Raw genomic sequence first — 22,639 nt, forward strand, 5'->3', positions numbered from 1 at the left:
AAGCTGCATAATGTGGAGTAACTGACAAAAGAGCAGAAGTTCACCTTCTCATTGTCATTGCACTGCTACCTAGAAGGACTTATGTGAGTGGAGCTGTTTGTCAAGAAGGCAGGCAGCTGAGATGACTGTCTTCCTTTACATTTCTCCCTGCCTCTTCCTTTCCTGTTCCTTCACTTATAAAATGGCAGAGCGAGCACTAGAGCTGTGAGAGAAAGCAAACGTGAAAATCAGATGGGTGATTCCTAGAATAGCTCTTGAGTATCACAGATGTTAAATGTGAATGTGTACATGAAGTCACCAACACAGAAGTCCCTGATGCTTATTCATTTTTTATTTGCCTTCCATAGTAGCAACTACATCATCATGCTTTGGAGAAGACATATTTCAAGGCTTTGTACTTACAAAGTTGTGACTGCTGGATGATACTTATATCTCCTCCCAGTGACATGCATTTATCTTCTTGACAAATAAAGGCTCAAAATAGGCCCTATGTCCTCTTTACCAAGAAAGCATCTGAGGAGAAAAAGAAACACAAACACAAAGTAAATACAGGCAAGAGCCTTTTGAGCATTGGAATGCTCTTCTTTATTGTTACTGTAAGCATACTGAACTACAACAAGCTGGCATAAAATCTAAAAAAATTAGGTTAAGATTCACAATCAACAGAACAAATGCTTTCTGTTGCTGCATCTAAGAAAATTGCTCTAAGCAAGGCTATTTGTCCCTTAGTCATCAAAACAATTTTAACATGAAAGTTGATATTGTCAGTCCAAATGTATCCTGAATTCATTTTTCCAAATAACAGCACAGAAAGATCAGAATTATGCTCAGAGATCACATGTAGGCTTCAGATTAATGAAAATGAGGTGGTTTAATATTCTGCTGATTCGAGAAAAACAGCACTGACATGACTCACCTCTTTTCTTTCTCCTCAGAGAATTACTCCTTTCTAACACAAGTTAGGATTTCTCTTTATATAATTAGATCATGAAACAGGAGTTCAGCTGTCTATCAAACAGAAAGCAAATTAATCAAATCATGCATACCATTTATACAACTGCATTTTAAAAAAATTTATCAAGGGAAGGCATATCAAATGGCCATGCATTGGTTTGGTTGTGGAATATGCATCAAGCTAAATGAATTTTATTTTCTCTTTTTTGTTCCTTCTGTGGATATTTCATTTTAAGAAGCATTTTTCTGCAGCTGAATGGATTCCAACTGCAGAAATATCTGCCACTAAGCTAGAAAAATCCCATCATAACTTTTCATCATAAATATCAAAGGCTAGAAATCCTCTGAGAGAGAAATAAACATCAGATCGTTGTTCTTTCTGGGAAAATGTTGCAAACTTGTTTACCACAAGACTGCTATAGTAAGAAAATAAAGCAAATAAAAGGAGAATCACGTTTCTACTAATAGTCACTCTGATCCTGCAAATATTTTTGTTGGTGACATTTATAGAATTATATCAAGTAGTAAAAGGGAACTTAAGGATAATTTTTCAAGTGTTTAGTACCCACAGCTAGAACCAGGTTTAGTTTCATTCCAGTTTCAGAGGGATTTACAAATCAATATACTTACAATATATTGGTTGGTGCATGCCTCCATCAACTTCTGTTTACTTCTGTGAAAATGCTGTGTTCCTTTTAGCATTGGTCCTTCAACATGAAGAAAAGACTTTGCCTCACATTTATTTTTCCTGTCAAAAGCTTTGCCCCCAGAAGGAATGCAGAGCCTGCTTTATGGTAAGGAAATGAAAAGTGCAAATAGATACATCATCACCATTATACATGAAACTTGAAAGTAAAAGACATACAGATAATCATACTTTTTACATGAGAGACATTATTTAGCAACATAGGTTTAAACAATTTAACACAATTTTTTTTTTCTTGTACCCCCTCCCCCAAACACGATGATGGTTCATTCAGAAATAGGAAGGTGGCCTAAGGACAGCTCCATCAGCTGGCACACACAGCACCTAGGATTCACTCCCAGACTAAGTCTCTTGATGCTTGGTTTGGCAGGAATGAGAGAAAATGAAATGTTTTAACTAAGTTAAAACAGCAAGGCAGATTCCAGCCTTGTTTGACTGATTTCTATCAGACAATATTTTAGGATCTAAAGGAACCTCTAAAGTGTCCTCTATAGAGGCAATCCATGTGAGTTGGTTAAAAATAAGCCAGTCTCATCTTGTGTGCTTTTATAGGGTACTAAAGCTGTCTTGGAGATATTCTTTCTTGGGTTAAAAATATTTTAATATATTCAATCTTGTACAAATGCTTAAATCTGATATGGAACTTTTCAACTATATATTTTATAAAAGAAATCAGTATCATTCTTCATTGCAGAAGGCAGGTATATCAACTAGTACAAACAGACTTTCACAGAATTCACTAGAAACCATCAACATTTTCTAGCATGACCTAAAAGCTATATAGAGAAAAACCATTTAAAACTTGCTACTTCCTCACTTTTTAGGACTAAAACCAGATCTGGCTTATTATTTCACTATGAAGCGGAGATTTCTTACTTGAAAACCGGGGCCAGTACCTATGTCAGACTGTGCTATCTGTTTGCACAGAAAAAAACATCTATCGTAAGTAATTTTTAGAGTTCATGACTCCCTTTCAAAGCTGAGTCACGGCAACTCAAAAGTTGGCTCGAGGTGGAAAGGACTACAAAATACATCCTGATCTCTTTAAAGCATCCCTTAAACAAGTATTTTGGATTTATTTGTTTGTTTGTTTCTTTGGGAATGTTTTATAGCATGATAAAAACGGTTCATTTAGCTTTTTGGAATTACGATGAGCTGTTTGAGTGGCAAGGCTTAGAAGAAATTACAAAAACCGACACTGAAAATGTATCAAGATGGCAATGTTAAGCTCTCAAAAAAACCCAACTTACAGAATGTCTTTGCTACCTTAATTTATTCCATTGCGTTATGATATGGCTTAGATTACACTACCACATGCTACTTTTTCCTTAGGATCTACCTTACACACAACAAGAACGGGTGGTACTCATTGAATGAGAAACTCTCCGATATTTTGCTTTAAACCCTTTGTTCAATTTTTGTTCTCATGACAATATTCAAACTCACTGTTAGATGCAGCAGGTTACCCCAGCCATGGGCAGACATTACCGGAACAGCCACACTCAGGTCTTGTTCAAACGGGGTCTTTGAAGAATTTTCTTATCAAGCTCTACATTAAATGCAGGCCCCCACACTTCTTTTTTTCAAAAGGTCACTAAGTTGACCAAACCTCAGGGAATACATAGCCCAAAGGTGACTCCCAAATGAGATGTGTGCAGGTGGCTAACTTTGAAACTCACACTTAAATTAAAAAAAGGCAAATACACTTCTCAATGTGATATGATGAATTTTGGATTAACCCCCCCCTAAAACACAACAAAGACACAACCCCACAGAACTACTTCATTTGCCCTTGCTTTCAGAAATGGCTAAACCACATTTGCTTTATATAAGATACGCAAAATGTTTTCCATGTATTTCTGTAAAAACGAGTATGTACATGAATGAATGACTGCATTAATGGAAAATTTTCTGACACAAAGTTTCATCCCTAAAATCTGGCATCCCTCACACCTGTCTTATGATAGGAACTCAGTCAGCGTCATGTAAAACCACCGCTCCTGAGTCAGCCTAAGAAATCTACTTGTAGGTATGTGTATTCCTTAATGCTGGCTCCATACAAAGACAAAAGCAATGGTTAATGCCCGCTCCTCAACGCTACCCCCCCATAATAAAAGAGGAGAGATCCTAACAAGCGCTAAACTGAGCATTCTATGGGACTTCACTGGGAAAGCGATTAAAAAGCGTCCTTGGTTTTTACAGGTCCAAACTGCAAGGAGATGCTACCCGGAGCACTGTGTGCACACAAGCAGCCCCTCTGCTGGCACCCACCGCAAGACGAGGAGTCGTCACCTTTCATTTAAGGAAAAAATCCACAGAAACAGTTACTCCCTTTTAACAAATTCCCAAACCAAACTATTTAGTCCGAGTCGAAATGCCCTGCTTCCCCGGCGTCACCGTGAGACACCCCCCTTACCGCGGGAGCACCCCCAGCCTAAGGGGCGACACGGGGCGCGCCCCGCCGCACCCCAGGGGGACCTGCCGGCTCCGCGGAAGCTCCCGCCGAGCTGCGCGGCTGGGCGGGTGCCCCAGCGGGGTGCGGAGCGGACCGCCGCGCCCCGCGCCGGGAAGGAACCGGCGCCTTCTGGTGCGAGGGGAAACAACACCCCCCCAGCAGACCCTCCTTCGGCCCCGGGCGCAGACAGCCAACGGACGCCGAGCCCCGCGGCGGCGGCTGCCCCCGTGCCAAAGGGTCGCGGTGAGCGAAGACGCCCCGAGGGGCGGGGCGGCCCCTCCCCACGCCACCAGTCACGTGCGCCCGGTCGGGGCGGAACCCCGAGGCCGCGCGCACCTGCGGCGGCCCCCGCCTTTGTGCAGTGCAGGTGCAGCGCCCGCCCCCCCGCCGTGACGTCACACGGCCGCTCGCGGGGCACCATGGGAGAATCCCAATGTTTTCCAACGGATGCGCTCAGCACCGCGGCGGCTTGAGGCGACTCCGGGAGCGACGCTCGGGGGGGCGTCCCGGGAGGGGGCGTCCCGGGAGGGGGCGGCGGGGGGCCGGGCCGGCGGCCCGCGCCCCGGCACTTCCCCACCCCGCCAGGCAGCATGGCCCACCCCCCTGAGGCGCCCGAAGCTGCCCCCTGAGTGCCCGGTGCCGGCGGAGCGCCCCGCCGCAGCCTGCCCACGGCGCCGGGGAAGATGCTGCCGCGGCTGGTCCTGCCCGGCTGACGCCCCGCCGCCGCCGCACCCCCGTCCCCATTGTCCCCCGGCCGCCTTCGGCTCCATGAGCGCCTCCTCCTCCCCCCGCCTCTGAGCTTCCCGCCCTCCACCTCATGGCTGCATCGGAAGAAGGGACCGGCTGCTTTCTCCCGCGAGGCAGGTCGCAGAGTGACCCCAGCATCCTCACCGACCCCGCGGGCCCCGGCGCCGGGGAGCACCCAGGTAACGGCCCCGCTCTCCCCGGCAGCGCTCGGGGGAGCGGGCAGGGGCGCGCCGGGATCATCCGCCAATTTGTAGCGCGCCTGTCCGCCACGGCCGGGCGGGGAATTGGGAACATATTTTCTGCAGTAAGCGCTGAAATGATGCAGCGGCTTAGCTCCGAATAGGATTACAGCGGAGCTCTTCCCGCGGCTTTGCGATCGCACCGTTCGCCCGCAAAGTGAGCGTGCGGGGGGCGCGGCTGGCGCTGGGCAGCCGGCGGGGTCCCTGGGGCCGCCCCGCGCAGACCGGGGCGCAGCCGGGCCCCGCGGCCGCCCGCGGGCAGGCGACGGGCTCCTCCGCCCCTGGGTGCCGCGCTCCGGCGTGGCAGCGGTTAACGCTGCAGTTGAGGTTCACACAGAGCTGATTTATTACTTTCGTGGGGCGGGGGGAAATAAGGTCTAATAAAGCTGGCTGTTTGCATGGGATCACCATGGAGACAAGGGGAAGCAGAGTCATAATTAAACGCTTTCTCCCCACAAGAAGGTAATTTTCACTTCATAGAGAGAAGTGTAATCTTCTTATGAAGTGTAGGCACAGAGGGTGGGTGGTGCTGGGGGGACACAGCCGAATCGCTAGTATATAAATAGAATATTGTGATTAGATTTTTTTTTTCTTTAACAATGGCTGATGATGTTTTCAGCTTAACTTCACTTTGAGGAATAATTCTAAATGTCTGTTGGTGACTCAGTAATTTCAGATTGTCAGAATCTAAACAATGATGAACCCTTTAGAAAAAAAAAGAAACAAATAACTACACTTTGATGTGATGTGATTGCATGGAAAGGCACAACAGCAAGTTGGAAGCAAAGGCTAAGAGCCAGTTTACTCTCAGTTTATCTGAATGGGTGGTCATACAAGAACTGGAAGGTTTCCTATGAGAAAAAGAGTAATCAAAACAGTGTAAGACAATGAATGGGGTGTTGATCATCACTGCCCATTACACTAAATTCTAAACTTAGAAATGGGTTTGGGTTTTGGGTCAGGCCCTATCAGCCTGGAAGAGGCAGTCCTTGAATGCAATTTTGGATTGAACTTTAGTTCCGGCCTTTTTCAGATTACTGAGTAAACAAAATATTCCAGGCTCTTTTCATACACCTGCTATACTGCTTCCTTCTAAGCCAATGAGGATATTAATATTTGTAACTATTCTAAGTTCTTCTGTTTATTTGTCTTATCAAGCAATTCTGAGCACCTTGCTCTGGAGTGAAATGCAAATTAAATTAAGGCAAACAATAGATGATTTATCTCTGATGCCCAACTGTTCTGATACCCTAAGTGAAGGGAACAAAGGACTCTTCTAACATGAACTGCTCGACTCCCTCCCAAAGGGGCAATCTTGACTGAAAGAGGAATGTATGTTTCTGCCATTTGATTTCTGGAAGCAGAAGTGACTAATGAAAGAAAGGCATATGCCATCTCAGTTTTAATTCCTCTATATTATTTTCTGCTAATTAATTATTTTGACCTTTGTGAAATACACAACAAAGAAAGTACACAACATGTCCGACATATAGACAAAGATATAAACATTATTACGCTTTTTGTAAGGAGAAAGAACTATCAATACTAAGTAGCATTTTTTTTCCCTTAATGCAGACTTCATCAGATAAGACAGTGTCCCATTGCATGGCAGAAGCTATACTAATATGCAAGAAAAGATGTCTTTTATGGTATTGTGTTATACATACAATATGTGGAGAGGAACAAAAGGTGATAAATACATATGTTTTTTGTCCAGGTAGGTATAAATAGGTAGTAGTAGAGTTAGCACGTTTGGTAAGCTTTTTTAAATTTGTTTATCAAATAGTATTGAAAATCTGTATGCTTCAAAATGATAATAAAATGAACGTAAATTACTTAATTTAAATAATATTTTACCCTACAGTGTTGTAAGTAATCACTTACTATGAGCAATTTCATACAATCGGCTACTCAAAAAACTGAAATACAATTTATACTATTGTAATAATTATGTATGCTAGATGACATAATTGTAATTTATCTTATTTTATTATTCTGGAAAATAATTTTATCATTATCATTATAATACCAACATAACCATTTATGGACTCTAAGTCAAAAGAAAGTCTTAGGAGCGCTAAATGATACATACAAACTTTGTGTTTATGTCCCAACCCTGCTCGCAAACAAACCATGTAGAGAAATAAGTTTGAACGTGTAGGGTTCTTTGTTAATTTAAAAACTAAATTAATTTTCATTATAGCTTATGCATTTAAATTATACAGGCAAATAAGCCAATAACAAACTATGGATATAACTGAAGGATCACTACAGAAACATTCCTACTTTTATATGGCATTTGAATGATACTATATTCCTACTGGAGATCTGGAGATACACTCTTGTTTTGCAACATTTTCTTGAATGCGGTCAGGGATTATTCTGCACCAATTCATTTGGCTATGTCTACTGTGGGAAAGTATATTGAGGTAGAAAATGTGGTAATAGATGAAGCCAGCCTATATTCTAAAGATTTTTCTGGTGTTCATGTGGGTTTATTCAAAGACATAATTTATATTCCTTTTCTTGACCTATACAATTACAGTGGTTTTTTTTTTAGTCCAGCTTTATACAGGAAATTTCAGTGACATAGCTGAGAATATAGAGGTGGCAGCATATAGCTTTTCATGTATTTGCCTAAGAAAATTCTCTGATGCAATGCTTCATTTTCCTTTCCTTCTTGAAACGCCAGCTTAACAGTAGTATTGACTGTACACAGTGTGGTTACAAGACTTGCTGGCTGTCTTGCACAAGTTCAGAAGCTTTTATCACTGGACCATATAATCTCTTTTTGGCTGATACTGAGTAATGTAAACATCAGATTCAAGGAACTCAGGATGAACAGACTGCAGATGGCAAGTGTTAGTTCACTTCCTATTGCTTTCATTCGCAATTTTTTGATGAACTATTGCTTGAGGTCAAATCTCAAAGGGAGTTTCCCATGTGAGAACAAAGCTGAAGTTGTTTTTTGGTGGTTTTTGGTATTTGTTTGTTTGTGGTTTTGTTTTGTTTTGTTTTTAAGAGGAATCCCTTTTCTTCCAGCAAGAGCACAGAATAACCAACTAACTGGCTGGTTCAAATAGCTTTAGGTGTTGATTTTTGAGTAGTTCTTGACACTCTCAATCCTGATGGATGCCAGCAGAACCTGCAATTACTCCAAGCCTTGAACAATCAGGGCTTCACAATAAAGTTTCTTATCTAGTGTGCTTTTCTTCACAAAGCATTCCCTGTAGAAATGAAAAGCTATTTTATAACCTTGATTTACTAGAACAGATGTAATCTTTAGACTACAGTGAATTTTATCACATGTAAAAAGCTTAAAAAATTATCACATGCCACTATGATCTTATTAAATGTTCCTGCAGTAAATAAGATAAACAAGGTGTTCAGTAAACTAGACTAGAAGCAGTTAATAGCTATTTTTTCTAAAACAGAGATACAAATTCACTGATTTAGATCCTTCACATGCAACTTTAGTTAAACAGCAGCTTCTCACAGTGATCAATTAAGACGTCACAGTCGTGGCCGGAGAAGAAAATATGGACTTCAGTTACCTGTGCAGGCTCTACTGACAAATAGATAATTTCCTCCAGCATTTAAATGGTGCATATAGTCCCTATTGGTAGTGTAGAGAATACTGGAAATAGTATAAGAAAGATAAGAAGGAATGAATGTTTCTTTTTTTTTAATTGAATCAGTTATTTTCTCCTTTAAGATAAAATAATGCATTTCAGCCTGTGATTTAAGTGAACTATTTTAAGGCCACTGAGCAATATTTTATGAGAATTAGCATAGTACAGTGAACACTGGACTTCATATTTAAGTCTTTATTTAAGCACGCTGTCACACTGAGTGAGCAAGCCTTAAAAAGGAATATGTCCTGAATTTGAGAAACACACATCAAAATACTTATGTCTTGCTTAACTATAGACTGTCTCTAGACTGTACTATTGTTAAGAAAGTGAATTTCATTTTTCTTATTGTGCCATGACTTAATGCCAGATTCAAAGGAGAAGAAGAATCACACTTAACACAACTTTCATTTGCAACTCTTCAGGAAAGAGTTCTAAAACCAGTAACATCCTTCCCTGCTGCCATTAAGATGCCTGTTCAAAGTCCCATTGTTTTTACTGAGTTTGGGAGAAGGCCAGAATATCCAATTTTGTGTATAAAGACACAACTTAATTGATTGTAGATCTGGGGTTAGCTCTGAGCTAAAAAACTACTCTAGAAAATATCATATCCTGCCATAACATCAAGGGGAATTTTTTGAGGCAGTTAAGAAAGTTAAAAAATGATAAAATACTAGTGAAGTTCTAATTTAAAAAAATATAAGGTGATGGAAAATGATTTGATAGCAAAAGACAGCAATTACTGAAGAAAACATAACGCAAAGAGGGATTTCATTAGTTCCAGAGATCTTTTTTTTTTTCCTTTCCCCTTTCTCTTTCCTCTCCTCCATCTTTCCAGGTAAGGTACAAGAGAGAAAGGAGAGTCTGTAGAGGGAGGGATATGAAATTCAGAACAGATTTCAGTATCACCATCTATTTGAGAGACAGTTGCAGGAAGCCAAAATACTGCTCTCATTATATCCTTCCAGCAGAGCATAGAAAAGATTGACAATCTCATTTGATTCATAGTCATAAAAGATAGAGCTCCACAGACTGAAGAAGAGCACACCATGTCAAAACTCCCTATTACTTGAGGAGATACAGACAACCATGACAATGTGTGAAAATGTCACACACACCCCCCCCTTAATTTTGGGATAATCCATTTTAATTTGCATAAGTATACATTGGTGCCATCACGTTTTGCTCTCTATGCTGCCACCTTTCCTCCCTGGCACCATGCAATTAAAGAATGCTTTTTCAGGATTGGCACTACTGAGTTCTTCAGTGGACCTTGCCAGTGGTCTTCCTTCTCCTCCAGTGTAGGATCTGTACCAAGGCAAGGAGTGGTGCAAGCAGTAGTGTTAGATGTTGTTAACAGCTATATTAGCATAATTTCTTAGCATTCTTGTTGGAGAAGACTGATGAATGGGGCTTCTCAGCCTCTACACTCTTTGCTGTGGTGTGCTTCAAGATCTGACAAGTTAAAGCTACTTCAGAGTAGTTGTGCCAGAGATGTACAACTGTGTCGCTGCCAGACACTAATGCCCTTTTTATTTCTATTGATACCATGTGTAATCAGCAGCACTGTGCACTGAATTAACTCAAGGAGAGAACAACTGCATAAAACTTAAAGCTCCTTCATCACTGTTTCTAGTTCTCATACTTCAAAAGTTTTGCAGCAGGAAACATTCTTGTAAGTATTCTTCTAGAATGCTAAGAAAAGAATTGAAGTGTTATGTTCCTTTTACATTGTCTCTTTTTGGGCTGAAGGATGACCTGTAACCCAACAGAGCCTCACAGGCAATATAAGGACATCAGCCATCTAAGTAATGCCTAGGGGAAGCCATAACGCAATAAAACATCAAGTATAGGAATACTCTATACTAGGGCTTTTTTTTTTCCTCTTTTTTAAAGCTAGAACCTAGCCTGAACAGTCTGCGCCACTCCCTTCATATGCCTACCATTGATTTCTCATAACTGTTTAGGGTTGATTTATGCTGCTAAAGATTTTAATTAACGCTTGTTGCTGACGTGTTTGTTCCTTCAACAAGTTTGCTCAGTTTGAGTCTTGTGCATAGAGTTAGGGGGCTTGTTAGCAATTGGAAGGCTATGCCTTTCCTCCTTAGCCATCAGGACACTACACTGGTAAAGTGCATGATGTTGGAAGCTACTGGCAGGGGAGGTTTGAAAACTGAAAAGCATATTAAAAGTAAAGTATAGTAGGTTTGGCCTGCAGATGCTTGTAAGGAACAAAGGGACGGCAAAGAGAAAGAGGTGTACAATTGGAGTGCAGATAGATTGGTGCCAGCTTTCTGAATTTGCTTTTGTCATTTGCTGCAAATCTATTCATTCCAGGCCCATAATTTAGAAAATCTTGTAACCGTGTGCTTAACTTAAAACGTGCTTAAGGCGCAAGGAAATTGATAGCAGAGTGAGCGCCAGGACAGAAAAAGATGCTTTTGATGCCCTGCCTGTCAGTTGGCTGGTGCAGTCAGTTAGATCACTGCAACTTAAATCAGGGACTTGCAGGCTTATTTGTGATGTTTTTAGTTGTTGCATAAATTTTCAAATTTGATACTAACACTCGAGCCAGGCCACCTATTAAATGGTTTTTTTTTCACCAGAAAGATTTTGGTTTCCATTTAATTGTCCTGTATCAACAAGTCTGTTCTGTTAACAGAGTTTGTTTGCCCTGCATCATGTATCTTCTGAAACAAGAAGTGTACCAGGTCTCCCACATCCTTTCCCAACACTATTAATTTATGACCAAACTTAAATAAGCTAGTCAGTGCTTTTGCTCCAGTTTATGACTTAACCCTATTTTTCATATATATGAAGCTTTGTGATATTTTAAGTTCTCTCACTCAAAGTCAGGATGTTTCTGTTCTAATCCAACCAAAGGGCTCCCAGCAGAAACTTACTGTTCTACCTGTATTCAGTTCCTTGTGTGATACCATGAGGAGTATACACAGGAATACTCAGTGGAGACTAGAAACATGCAGGTTATTAATTTACATTCCAACTAAATATCCCATTTCCTTTTACACTGAAATCCAACTTACAGCCCTATAAGGCTCCCCAAAACATTTGTTATTTGTGGGAAGGTACACTTAGAGTTTTTTGTCACATAGCACCAGAAGAATCATCACCATATCACCAAGTACTGCAATGCTAGTTATCCTTTAACAAATGGGCCATTGTGCTTTTGGGAAGATCTTTTTCTTTCTCATCAAATCCCCAATCCCTTGCTGGTCTGATCTAACTGGACCCCAAGTCCCTGTGATGCAGAGAAACTTCACTGGTAGCACACAACTCCCTTTTTTCCCTCTGTCCTGCAGTAGAGAACCTCGTCCTACCCCAGCAGCTCTCCTCCCTGGTGCATGACTCATCTCATATGCATGGCAGCTCTTTCCAGCATTTTCCAGGAGGGAAGAGTAATCCTTCCATTTCTGGAGAGGAGAATGGGCACAGTGCACTTGGGCAAGCTGCATAGGTGGGACTTACTAGATGTAGATTCTGTTGCTCCGAATGCATGATTTTGGTACTGCATCTATTTAGATTTGTGACAATGGTGTGGTATCATTATGTTGCATATTACTCAAGATGCACGCTTAACACAAACTGCTTTATGCTGGTTGCCTGGGTATTTTACTTACTGAAAATAACTACTTAGTTTATTTTCGGGGATTCAAGAGAGAGCTTGGTGCAGTTATGTTTTAATGTTACTTTTGCAGCAGTTAAATGAGATCAGTTAATAAGTATGCTATTCATGTTGAGGTTTGTTTTTAGGCTTTTCCAAGGTTTGACTGTTCTCAGTGTTTGGAGACTTATATTTAGCCAAATATTAGAGTTCTGTAAATGAAATAGAGACCTTTAATGGGGAAAAAAAAGTGTTTTACAGTTCGCTTTTCTCCAAAATCCCAAGCTGGCAGGTAGTTTGACTGTTGCTGAAAAGATTCTTAAACCATTTAAACCTCTTTACCCAAGAATTGGAAATACTGATTATACACCATCATAACCTGGACTGGATTTATGAGAGTGAGGTCATCATATCGGAAATACCTGGTGTTGTTTTATGAACTTTTTTTGCATCTATAATTACTGCTACATCCTTGAGTAATACCTGAGGGTTCTGTTTTCCTCCTAGCTTTACAATAATTTTCTTCTGAGCCAAAAGATTGGACAGAATCTCACTTGGAAATGCAGAAGCCTAAGGGACCGTCACACAGTGCAAATGTGCACTCTGCTCCCACATTACAGAGTCCCAATGCACTGCTATTCTGATATTCCAGATGCTTGTTGGTTCTCTTATTCTCAGTGCCACTAGCAAAACCCTTGGGTCTAAACTTGAGTATCAGAGTTAGAGTAGGTAGTCTATCTCATGTCAGTGAAACACTTTTTCACTAGTTATCTGATCTAACAGTTTCTATTATCCCTTGTTGAATCAGAATTAATTTATTAGTTCTAGAATGTCTTAAATATCTCCCCTAGTTCCTGGGAATCCTCTCTCATGCACCAGAAAGAACCTAGTTATGTGCACCCAAGTTCTTTTTTCACACTTATGTTGGTTGCAGCAACTATACCCTGGCATTAAAAGCACCAGGGATGACATTGCATTGTGCAAATAATGCAGGATTGATTTTTTTTATTTTTATATCGATATCTAAATAATGCATTTGCATCTTATTTAAGAAATTTTTAGGTCTTAAGTATACAACCATCAAAGCAAGCTGTGAGAGTGAAAAAGGGCTTTTTCAGAGTTGCAGTATCTCATACATCACACAAAGAAGTATTACAGGTCTCTTGTATACTCTCTACAAAGGGCATTTCTGTTTCCCTCCTTAACTCTTCCGATGTTTTCATGCATCATAAAAGAACTATCACAGAATACAAAAAAGATTCAGGCTCAGATTCTCCAAACAGATGTCTGGTCTGAGAAATACCTATGGGCTATATCTGAAATAATGCATGATTGTGTCAGCATATGAAGAGAAACTGTTCCCACTTTAACTAGTTTGCAATCTACTTTGAAAAAGACAGAAAACAGTGGAAAATACCAAGTGTTTCTTATATTTTACATATGGGGAATTGAGCTGTAATTAATTGCCTTCTCTGAGTTTCTGTAGGAAGCCAGTGGCACCACTGGAAGTTGACTCTGGATTTTGTAAGGCTCAGTCCCATATCTTAACCACAGAAATCATACATAGCAGTACTACTGTTGGGATAAATGCTGTTTATGTGTTTAGGTGTTTCGGAGTCTACTAGTCAACTTGTGGAAAAAATTGGAAGGGAGAAGAAAAAATATTTTGTATAGAAAAAGAAATCTGTTCTTATTGTAAGTTTTGAGAACTTTGATTTTTTATTTATTTTTAAAAATAAAGCTGCAGTTTCTTGTTCTATGGCATGCAGTGTTTCATATTACTAATAATGGAGAAAACAGTTTAGGCAAGTACATCTTGGAAATTTGGTGAATTAAGGGGAGAAAAAATTCTGAAACTCTGCTCTTTGCATAATGTTACACTGGGACAATTTAAAATCACAGGCAAGTTTGGTCTCTCACTTGGAGATTTAGGATAAGAATTTTTATTTGTTAAAAGTCTTCAGAGATTCAGTCTTTGTGCTGAATATTGTTTCACGTAATAGGAAAAAAAGGGAAACCATGGGCTTTTTGATGAAAGATGGACAGGGATTTCTAATTACCTTTTAGTACTTCTCCTTCCTCTTTGCAATTGATTTACCTTCTAATGACCTTTTTTGATATGAAGTAGAGGTAGTTGGGAACTTGACAAAGAAAAGTTAAATCAGAAAATATGTATTTGTCCACACCTTCCTGCCCAGCTTTAGGCAGGTATATGTACACTAGTTTCAGTAAGAACAGAATTTAAAGAAAAAAAGAAAAAAAAGAAGAAAAAAAAGATCAGTAATTAGGCAGAATGGGCTCTTGAACAGAATGGAAATGGTTCAGTCAAATCAGCTAGCCTATGGAGTACTGAAACCCTGTCTTATCTTTTTCTCTTTAATGTTACAGGCTTTATTTTAAAACAAAAGTAAACTCCAAATTTGATTGCATACATTAAGTACAAGTACTCAGACTTAATTTGCACACATAATAATTTGTGCACACAATTAGTTGCTTCTCTGTGCAAATAAGATAAACTCATATGTCTGTCAAATAATAAAAAAACTTCACACTTTGGCTATGAATGAAGATGGTTTAAGATTAGTCAGTCAGCTAATGTTTGCACCACACTTTGAAAATGTAATAAGTTACATAATGCTTGGAGTCATGTTTATCTGGAAACGTTAACTGTTTATTTTAGTGAGTAGTTAAGTAACAGTATTAATCTTCAAAAATCTTTAGTTTTGGAACTCTGTTTCAAGACTGCCCAATTTGTGCTGTAATGAGCAGGCTACACCATTCATTTATTTATAACATTATGGAATTTTTTAACCAAATTTGTGGCTTTGTATTTTTAAAATTTAATACATAGAATTAATTACCCTGGCTTCTCTAAGCAGGTCAGATCTGTAAATACCAAAGAGTAAGTAAAGTTAAATATGATACCTTCATTTTGCTTCTAAATGTAGCTAGAGGTTGTATGCTAATACAATGGATTCTTTGTGCCCATTAAATCCCATGCTTTTGTTTGAAATTCAAGGTGATTTATGGTCTAATGTATACACAATTTATACATGCCCTAGAGAGCAAATCATATAACTACTTGACGCAGGCCGGTAGCTTCATGCTTGAGCCTGCATAAATATTTCAGTGAGATGATCTTAATCAAAGGGTATCTTATCTTGCTCTCTGTAGTACAGTAATATCCTGTAATCACACATGGTTCATGCATGTGGACCTATGATTATAACTAAAGAAAGACATGTCCTTATGCATAAAGCACTTCATGATTGTTGCATATAATGAAGAGACAGTTCATGTGTTAACTTCCTTATTCTAATTTTTTTTTAACATCCTCAAACTGTTCTATTGCTGCATAACCAGCAACTGGACATAGATCACTGCATTACATCAAACCAGTGAAGCCTTCAGCCTTTTCCGAGGGCAGCCACACAGTCTTCTCTGTGCCTTGCCCATATTGATCCATTGTGAATGTCTGTCACATTTCATTCAGTTGCTCACAGAAGTCTGCATCTTACCTCTTAACTAAACAGCCTGCACCAAGACTTCATTTTTTATCCTTGTAAGAACATAAGAAATGTTCTACTGGGTCAGAACTGTGGTCCACCCAGTCTGGTACAGTGTTCTTGACAGTGGCAGTAGAAGATGCTATTTAGGGAGAGCATACTTGCCTAGCCTTGAAGCTTGAGACAGGCTGGACGCAAAGCAAAGGGTGGCTGAACGAACACACGTAAACACCAAACGAAATATTCAGGGTCATTCTTCTGTGTTTGAGTTCAAATAACATACACAAGTGTTGATGCTTTGGGCAAGTTTGCTCAGCATCTAGAACAAGCCCTGCTTGCTTGGGGGAACTCAGACAAAACATTAGTAGAAATCAGTCTCAAAGAGGGTTTCTTGGCTCTTGCAAGTACTTTTTAATTCTTTCATCAGGAAAGATATGAATCTGTGTGAAATATTTAGATAGAGCAAACATTCTCAACAGAAAGGTTAGCTACTATTCTATAGAAGAACTATACACTCTTCCCTATTTCCATGTCTTGTCATGTAAGAGATGTGATGAGATTGCTTTGCAAGAAGTCACTGTCTAAGCCAGAATACCTCAGCCTCCAGAGTTAAAATGCTTTCAGTTATATATGATGGGCAGAGTTGGGGAAGATGACAGCAAGTTTAGGACTGGAGTCTGGAAAATTTCCCACACAATACCTAGTGTCGCAACATTATTTCAGCTGGCCTTGAGAACTGTGGTGAGGAACAGAGAAAAGAAATAGTTAAAAGATTTCTTCTCAACCAGCACACATTATGGTCAGCTGTATAATGGCCACTGCTGAACATCCACTTGAGGGATCACTGAATTACTATTACTATACATTACATTGCAATGACTTGTTCTCTGCATTTTGAATGAGCATGGCAGAGTAAGACAGGTGGACTGAGAACCTTAAATCTTACCCATCCCAAGTTATTCCAGCAGCAGAGAGAAAATGACAGTACAAGTGAAAAACACACTCAACAGTGTGCCAGTCACCTCTAATGATGGCTCAGAGCAAGGGGGGATTTCATGAATTACTGCAGAAAAGGGGAGAAAAGTTGTACAGACTTTCACTGGCAGGCCTTGGAAATCACAGTTGTTGAGACTGTTTGGCAAATTTGGTTCGGTATGCTTGCCTTCTCTCCAGCTACCTAAATCCTCAGCCCCCTTTGGGTTGCTCACAACGCATGATAGTGAATGTAACACTGACTTAATTGTGTTTCTCTGAAGTTTATTCTTTGCAGGTCGGACTTCTATAATTTTGTAAGAAAAAATTTGATTTTTTTTTTTTTTTAAATAGCAGCTCTGCAGACTGGGTAGCAGCTTTCTGGGATTGCAGAGGTTTCAAGGGGAAAAGCATCCTATTTTCAGATACAGCAGTTCAGCTTAACTTCAGCTAAAATGTTTACTTCCATAACAGTTGCTTGTTTGACTTTGCTCTATGTTACAATGCCTAGAAGCAGAGAATAAGTACTCATATTAGAATACTAACTATGCAGAGAAAGCTCCAGAAAAAAGAAGATGGAGCCTAGTCTTTCACTCATGCGAATTTTCCACTTGTTCACTATGAGTTTTAAATGCCTAGTTTCTTGTTTAACTCTAGAAAATTAATGGAAAAATCAGAACTGGGATTCTGATTTTCACTTCAGATTTCACACATGAGATACTTAACTCTGGAGAACCTAGCAACCTGTAACACTTCTTCCTGCAAGTGAGGAACATAAGTGAACTTACTGTCATCTGGGAATCCCCTATGTTTAGGAACATAACAGAGGTCCTGAAGAACATTTTACGGTAAACTCCTGATACTAATTCAGAATTGAATGGCATGATACAAAAAAATTATATCCTCACTAAAACCAAGACTCTGTAAGAGGAGCAAATATCAGCCATTGCCTGAGGCTAGTTTACTTGAACCCTCGCAATAGTGGTTAACTTAACAGATGACATGATCAGATGCATATTTTCTTAAGGCAAACATAGGGTATGTGAACAACAGCTGTCAAGATAGATAGCAGATAGACTTCTTAGTGTTATGGTGTACATTTTCTGCTGTAATTCAACCAGAAGAATAAACTGAAAGGAAGCCGAGTGAAAGAGATCATTTTAACAAGTAAAAGTACAAAGAAGTGTCCTTCAAAAATCTGGAATATTGTGCATGAATGAAAATGTTTTAAGAAGGGGCTCTAACTCGTAATAGAAATGTATCCTGTATCTCTCTTCTTTAGTCCAAGAAAGTATCTTTGAAGACAACACAGGCTGATCCGGAAAACTGGCATTCCTCCTATCTCACTGAGTTGGTGCTTTCCTACATTCTCTTGCTCTCTTGTGAAAGAATAGAGCTTGTTGCAACTTTTTTTTACTTTTCAGTCTGTTTTCTGTACAGTTTTTTCACTTTTCTGCCATCTAGTCTGAGTTCACTCTGGTAGCTAGCACTTTTCTTCTGCCTTAGCAAATGCAGGAGCCCCCTGCTCCGGATGCCTTTCTCCCAAATTATTCTTCTGGAAACAGAATGGGTGTTACTACTGTAACAACAGAGAAGCCAGGAAAGCCTGCCTTCCTATAGTTTCATCATTTTCAGACCTCAATTTGATCTTAAACTGTCAAAAATCTCATTTATGACTTGTGACTTAAGATTGGATCCTCTATTGTCTGATGAAGTGTCAGTCTGACTGAAAACTATTCCCTTAGGGCATCTCTCCTGTGTAGACGCTTTGGCGCGTAAGCAAAACTGACCTCACACTGAGGCTTCTCCTAGAGGTAATACTCAATAGGGTCACTAGTGTCTTTTTTCATGAACCATATCCTTTGTTGAAAGTTGCCAGTAAGCTCCAAAGTTACTGTGGGTGACATGAGATGAAAAGTGATTAAATAAACCTTGTTTCTGAAAGAAGAACCTGGGAGCAAAAAATAGAAGAAGCTGTTTTCAGTAACTTGCTGTTCTATTTATATTTTTCTCACTCTTGCCCTCATAACACTACTTCTAGGATGTGTTTAGGCTTTATTCCAACACATCAAAGGTCTCTAGTTCTACCAACCTCTTCGAAAAAACTTGCACTATGACCTGGGGCATTACTCATCTATCTTATTTGGGAAATGATGTTTTATATAATCAGCTCTCTTGTGTCCTGCACCTGCAGAAAATTCATTCCACTTCCCATCCTGGAATTTAATATTTATCTATTCCTCTATTTCTTTGCCTGTTGAGCATTTTAGACATATTTTGCAGTAACTGATTAAAAAAAACAACAACAAAAAACCCCCAACAACATCCCCCACCCCTCAACCCAAACAAAAAACACTGCCAAGAGCTTATGCATTTTGAGATCATGGTTTGTTTGGCTGCTCTAATGAAGTGATTTTAAAAGAGTTAAATTGCTGAATATGCTCTTAGCAGCTTATACATCATGAAAATATCAGCAGAGAAATACACCCTAAATTTTTGAATAGGTATGTATGAGATGATGTTTTCACTCTATTCAAAAGGGCAGATCGCTCAGAAGGAGAATACACCTTTATATATATGTTTTTTTCTTTTTTTTTTCTCATCCTATTAAAAGAAATGGAAGGCTACTTCTGGTGGGTTTAATTAATTAGTTTTTAATTCAGATTCCCCTCCCACCCTCCCTCAAGAAATTCCCCTGCAATTTGCCATCACAGCATTGCAGAAAGCTTTTTTAGATCTTGGTAGCTGATGTAAAGTTGTCTGAGAACAAAAATTACTTTTGAACAGATTAATCTAAATATACATATCCAAGTAGAAAAAAAGTAGGAATAGATACCCTAGATCTTCAAAATTGACTTTCATTTTAAATAGTTTCTTGAAGAAAGAGGAGACCCTCGGGTATTACATCATGTCTTTTCAGAACTACTAATTTTTAAACACCAGAAAACTTTTTTTTCCTGCTTTATGTTAATGAACTGATTTTTAGCCTGATAGTGTCTGTTAAAATGAAATCATACAGACTTAAAAATATCTTTTCTGACAGAAAGAGACAAGTCTAAGCATATCAGAGCCAACGGGAAAGCATGCAGTTTAGGGATTTTATTATTGTTATAGATCATAATATTCTCATAATACAAGAGAGATTACGGAAATATGGCATAGTCTTGTTTTGTCTGACATTGTAAAGAAAGACAGACTTAAAGGATTAGTCTTGGTAACTTAGCTGTTGCTTTGCAATGTATTGTGATATAATAGAAAATAATGCAGTGCATATCCTGAACATGAAAGAGAGCCTCTGGTCAGAATCTCGTTAATGCCAGAAATGATTTAAAGCTAGCTAACAGTCCCAGTTTTCTGTCCCAGAAATGACAACACAAGATTTGACACCTCTTATTCTAATGCTACATAAGAGCATATCATGCATATGACTAAGATATCATTCAACACGACTAATTCCTCAAGATTCACTTCTCTTCATTGTTAGAAACCTGAGGACAGCACAAGAAAGCAGGATTAGGTTTTAGATGCAAGCTGCTACTTTGACAGGGAATGAAACTATCTAGCTACTTTCTTTTCCAATGTCTGTTGAGAGGGACCGGCTAAGAAGGCAAAGTGAACTGTTTTTCACTCAAATAAACTAAGCACCTCATTTACACATTCATTGGACACAAAGCTTCACTCACTGTGCTAACAAATCACCATAATGAAGCATTTGCACACCCACACACATTTATACACATGCTGTTGCTCAGCTTGCACCTGCAATGATGGTGAATAGATGTGTAATTGCATATATAAGTTGTTGAAAGAACAGCTACTAGGCAAGGTCTGTATAGCTATAGTAAGTGGCTGCTTTTTTTCTCCACGTTGCTGTGGTTGGCAACTTTTTGGAAGCTGTTTTACCACATAAATCCCGCTCTTCCATTATACAACTCTCAAAGATTTCCAAGGAGCCTGTATCAGCTCTACAGGTGTTGGTATTGAGTCATGAAAATGTTGGGTAACTGCTCCATGGGCTCATATCTCTTGCAGAGTCAGAGCGAGCTGTGAGTCTCCCAGCTCCTGACTCTGACAAGCTCAGAGCAAGGGCAAGTGCTAGAGGGCCAAAGTTCAAGCATGCTCAGATCTTAGAGCTAAAGGGTGTAGAACAGGTCAAAAACTGGTACTAGAAAATTCCCCTGAGAATAACAAACACTACATGTTGAAATCTGCAAAATTTGTCTTCTATGTGTTGCTAATGGCAGTACTGTATTTCCTGGCTTATAGCTTCCAAGTCAGATCTTACGGTCACTTGATACCACAAATCAGTAATCCCATCTTCAGAGGGTCCACTAAAATGCTGAGGTCATACCACTTCATTAAACATCCAAGTCATGTTCCAAACTTTAAAATCATGACTGTTATTGTGAAATTTTTAATTATACCTTCTCAAAATCGATTTTCTGTTCCCTCATTTCTCATGTAACATACATCTGTGCACAAAACAAGATCATTGATAACTCGGATGTTTTGTATCCTCCAGAGATAGCAGTGAGATGCCTTTGTAGGCATTTTACCATTGCAATAAGCCTGACTGACCCAGTGCTCCTGCCCTCATCTTGTCATTTGGATAGCTTTCAGAAGGTATGACTTCAAAGCAACTGTTCCAAAATAGTATGCCTGGAGTGCTTTTAAGTAGCTGCTTTATTTCATTGTTGTTCTGCCCGTAACACACACTGCCTTCTGAGATGCAAAGAAGGCTTCATCAATTCCACTGCCATCTAAGTCTACTTGAGGTGACAGCCTTGTTATTTAGGATTATTTCTCATGACAGATGGGTTATTTACAGCAATTGTTTCCCAAAGATGTACATAGTATCATTTTCATAAATTGTTGGCAGCTTTGGGATCACAAGTGTATTTGTCTCATCCATTTATCTGCAAATCAGCGAATTCAAAGTGGCTCCAACACCAGATTCCAATAACAATGATGTTTGAATAGTAATTATATTCTTCTTTTTAGAGTTTTGTCTGAAATTTAACAGTTCTAACTATAGTTTTTAATGGACATTTCATGTCTGTGTTTGATACCACTGTCCGCCAGTTTGTTTGACTGAGGATAATGGAAACTCACAGTGGCACATCTAAACCAGTGCATCACTGCAAAACTATTTGCACTATTTAAATGCATGGACACTAAACTCTGTCAGGTCTTGTGCTATCATATAAACCATATCCATTGAAAATTGATTTGATATGCATAATCACTGTTTCATTGTAGTATCTCCTAAGGCGGCTATTTTATGTACATGAAAATAATAGCGTAGGGCAAGTATGTGGTTTTCTCTAATAAGCACGCTATTCTGATTACCCTGTCCTAATAGCATAATTGCATTCTGTATGGTCTCTCCTCAGCAATAACTCTGGTAATTACAGTCTACGTGTGGTCCAGGTCCTGATGGGAGAGGAAGGGGTTTGGGTTTGGGGTTTTCTTGTTGCTGATGTTGTTGCATGAATCTGAATTTTTAAAGTATGTAGCTAGATTTTTTCTGCACTGCAGCTACGGTCAAGCTCTAGGACAAGCTTTAGGATAAGGGAGTGTAGCCATCAGGTTTTATTAATTTTTCAGTTTTTACCATTGTTGCTGAAAAAACAATAATTGCAGCCTTTATTGGTGGGGGGAGGTGGGAAAAGGAGAAATAAGGAGGGGATGGGAGCTGTCACCTGTTTACCTTTATATTTTGGTGCGTTTTCCTGTCAACATATTAGCTGAAAAGCACAACCCAAAGGGTAGTCTAGATATCCCACATTTCCTTTCTTCATGGCTC

General features: G+C 39.5%; 1 protein-coding gene across 4 annotated transcripts in view; it reads left to right on the forward strand.

Moving 5' to 3' along the window:
• The first annotated feature begins 4,570 nt into the window (after positions 1 to 4,570).
• PHACTR3 (phosphatase and actin regulator 3) overlaps positions 4,571 to 22,639 on the forward strand; it is a 114,905-nt gene continuing 96,836 nt past the window's right edge. For 2 of the 4 annotated variants that reach the window (XM_075166629.1, XM_075166628.1), the window contains exon 1: positions 4,652 to 5,041. In XM_075166629.1, the coding sequence (XP_075022730.1) occupies positions 4,933 to 5,041 (109 nt within the window). In that variant the 5' untranslated portion in view covers positions 4,652 to 4,932. Of the gene's footprint in view, positions 5,042 to 22,639 lie in introns of all 4 variants that reach the window. The other 2 variants (XM_075166632.1, XM_075166630.1) reach the window with 2 other exon arrangements.

The sequence above is a fragment of the Calonectris borealis genome, chromosome 17 (assembly GCF_964195595.1).
Source record: "Calonectris borealis chromosome 17, bCalBor7.hap1.2, whole genome shotgun sequence".
Lineage (NCBI taxonomy): Eukaryota > Metazoa > Chordata > Aves > Procellariiformes > Procellariidae > Calonectris > Calonectris borealis.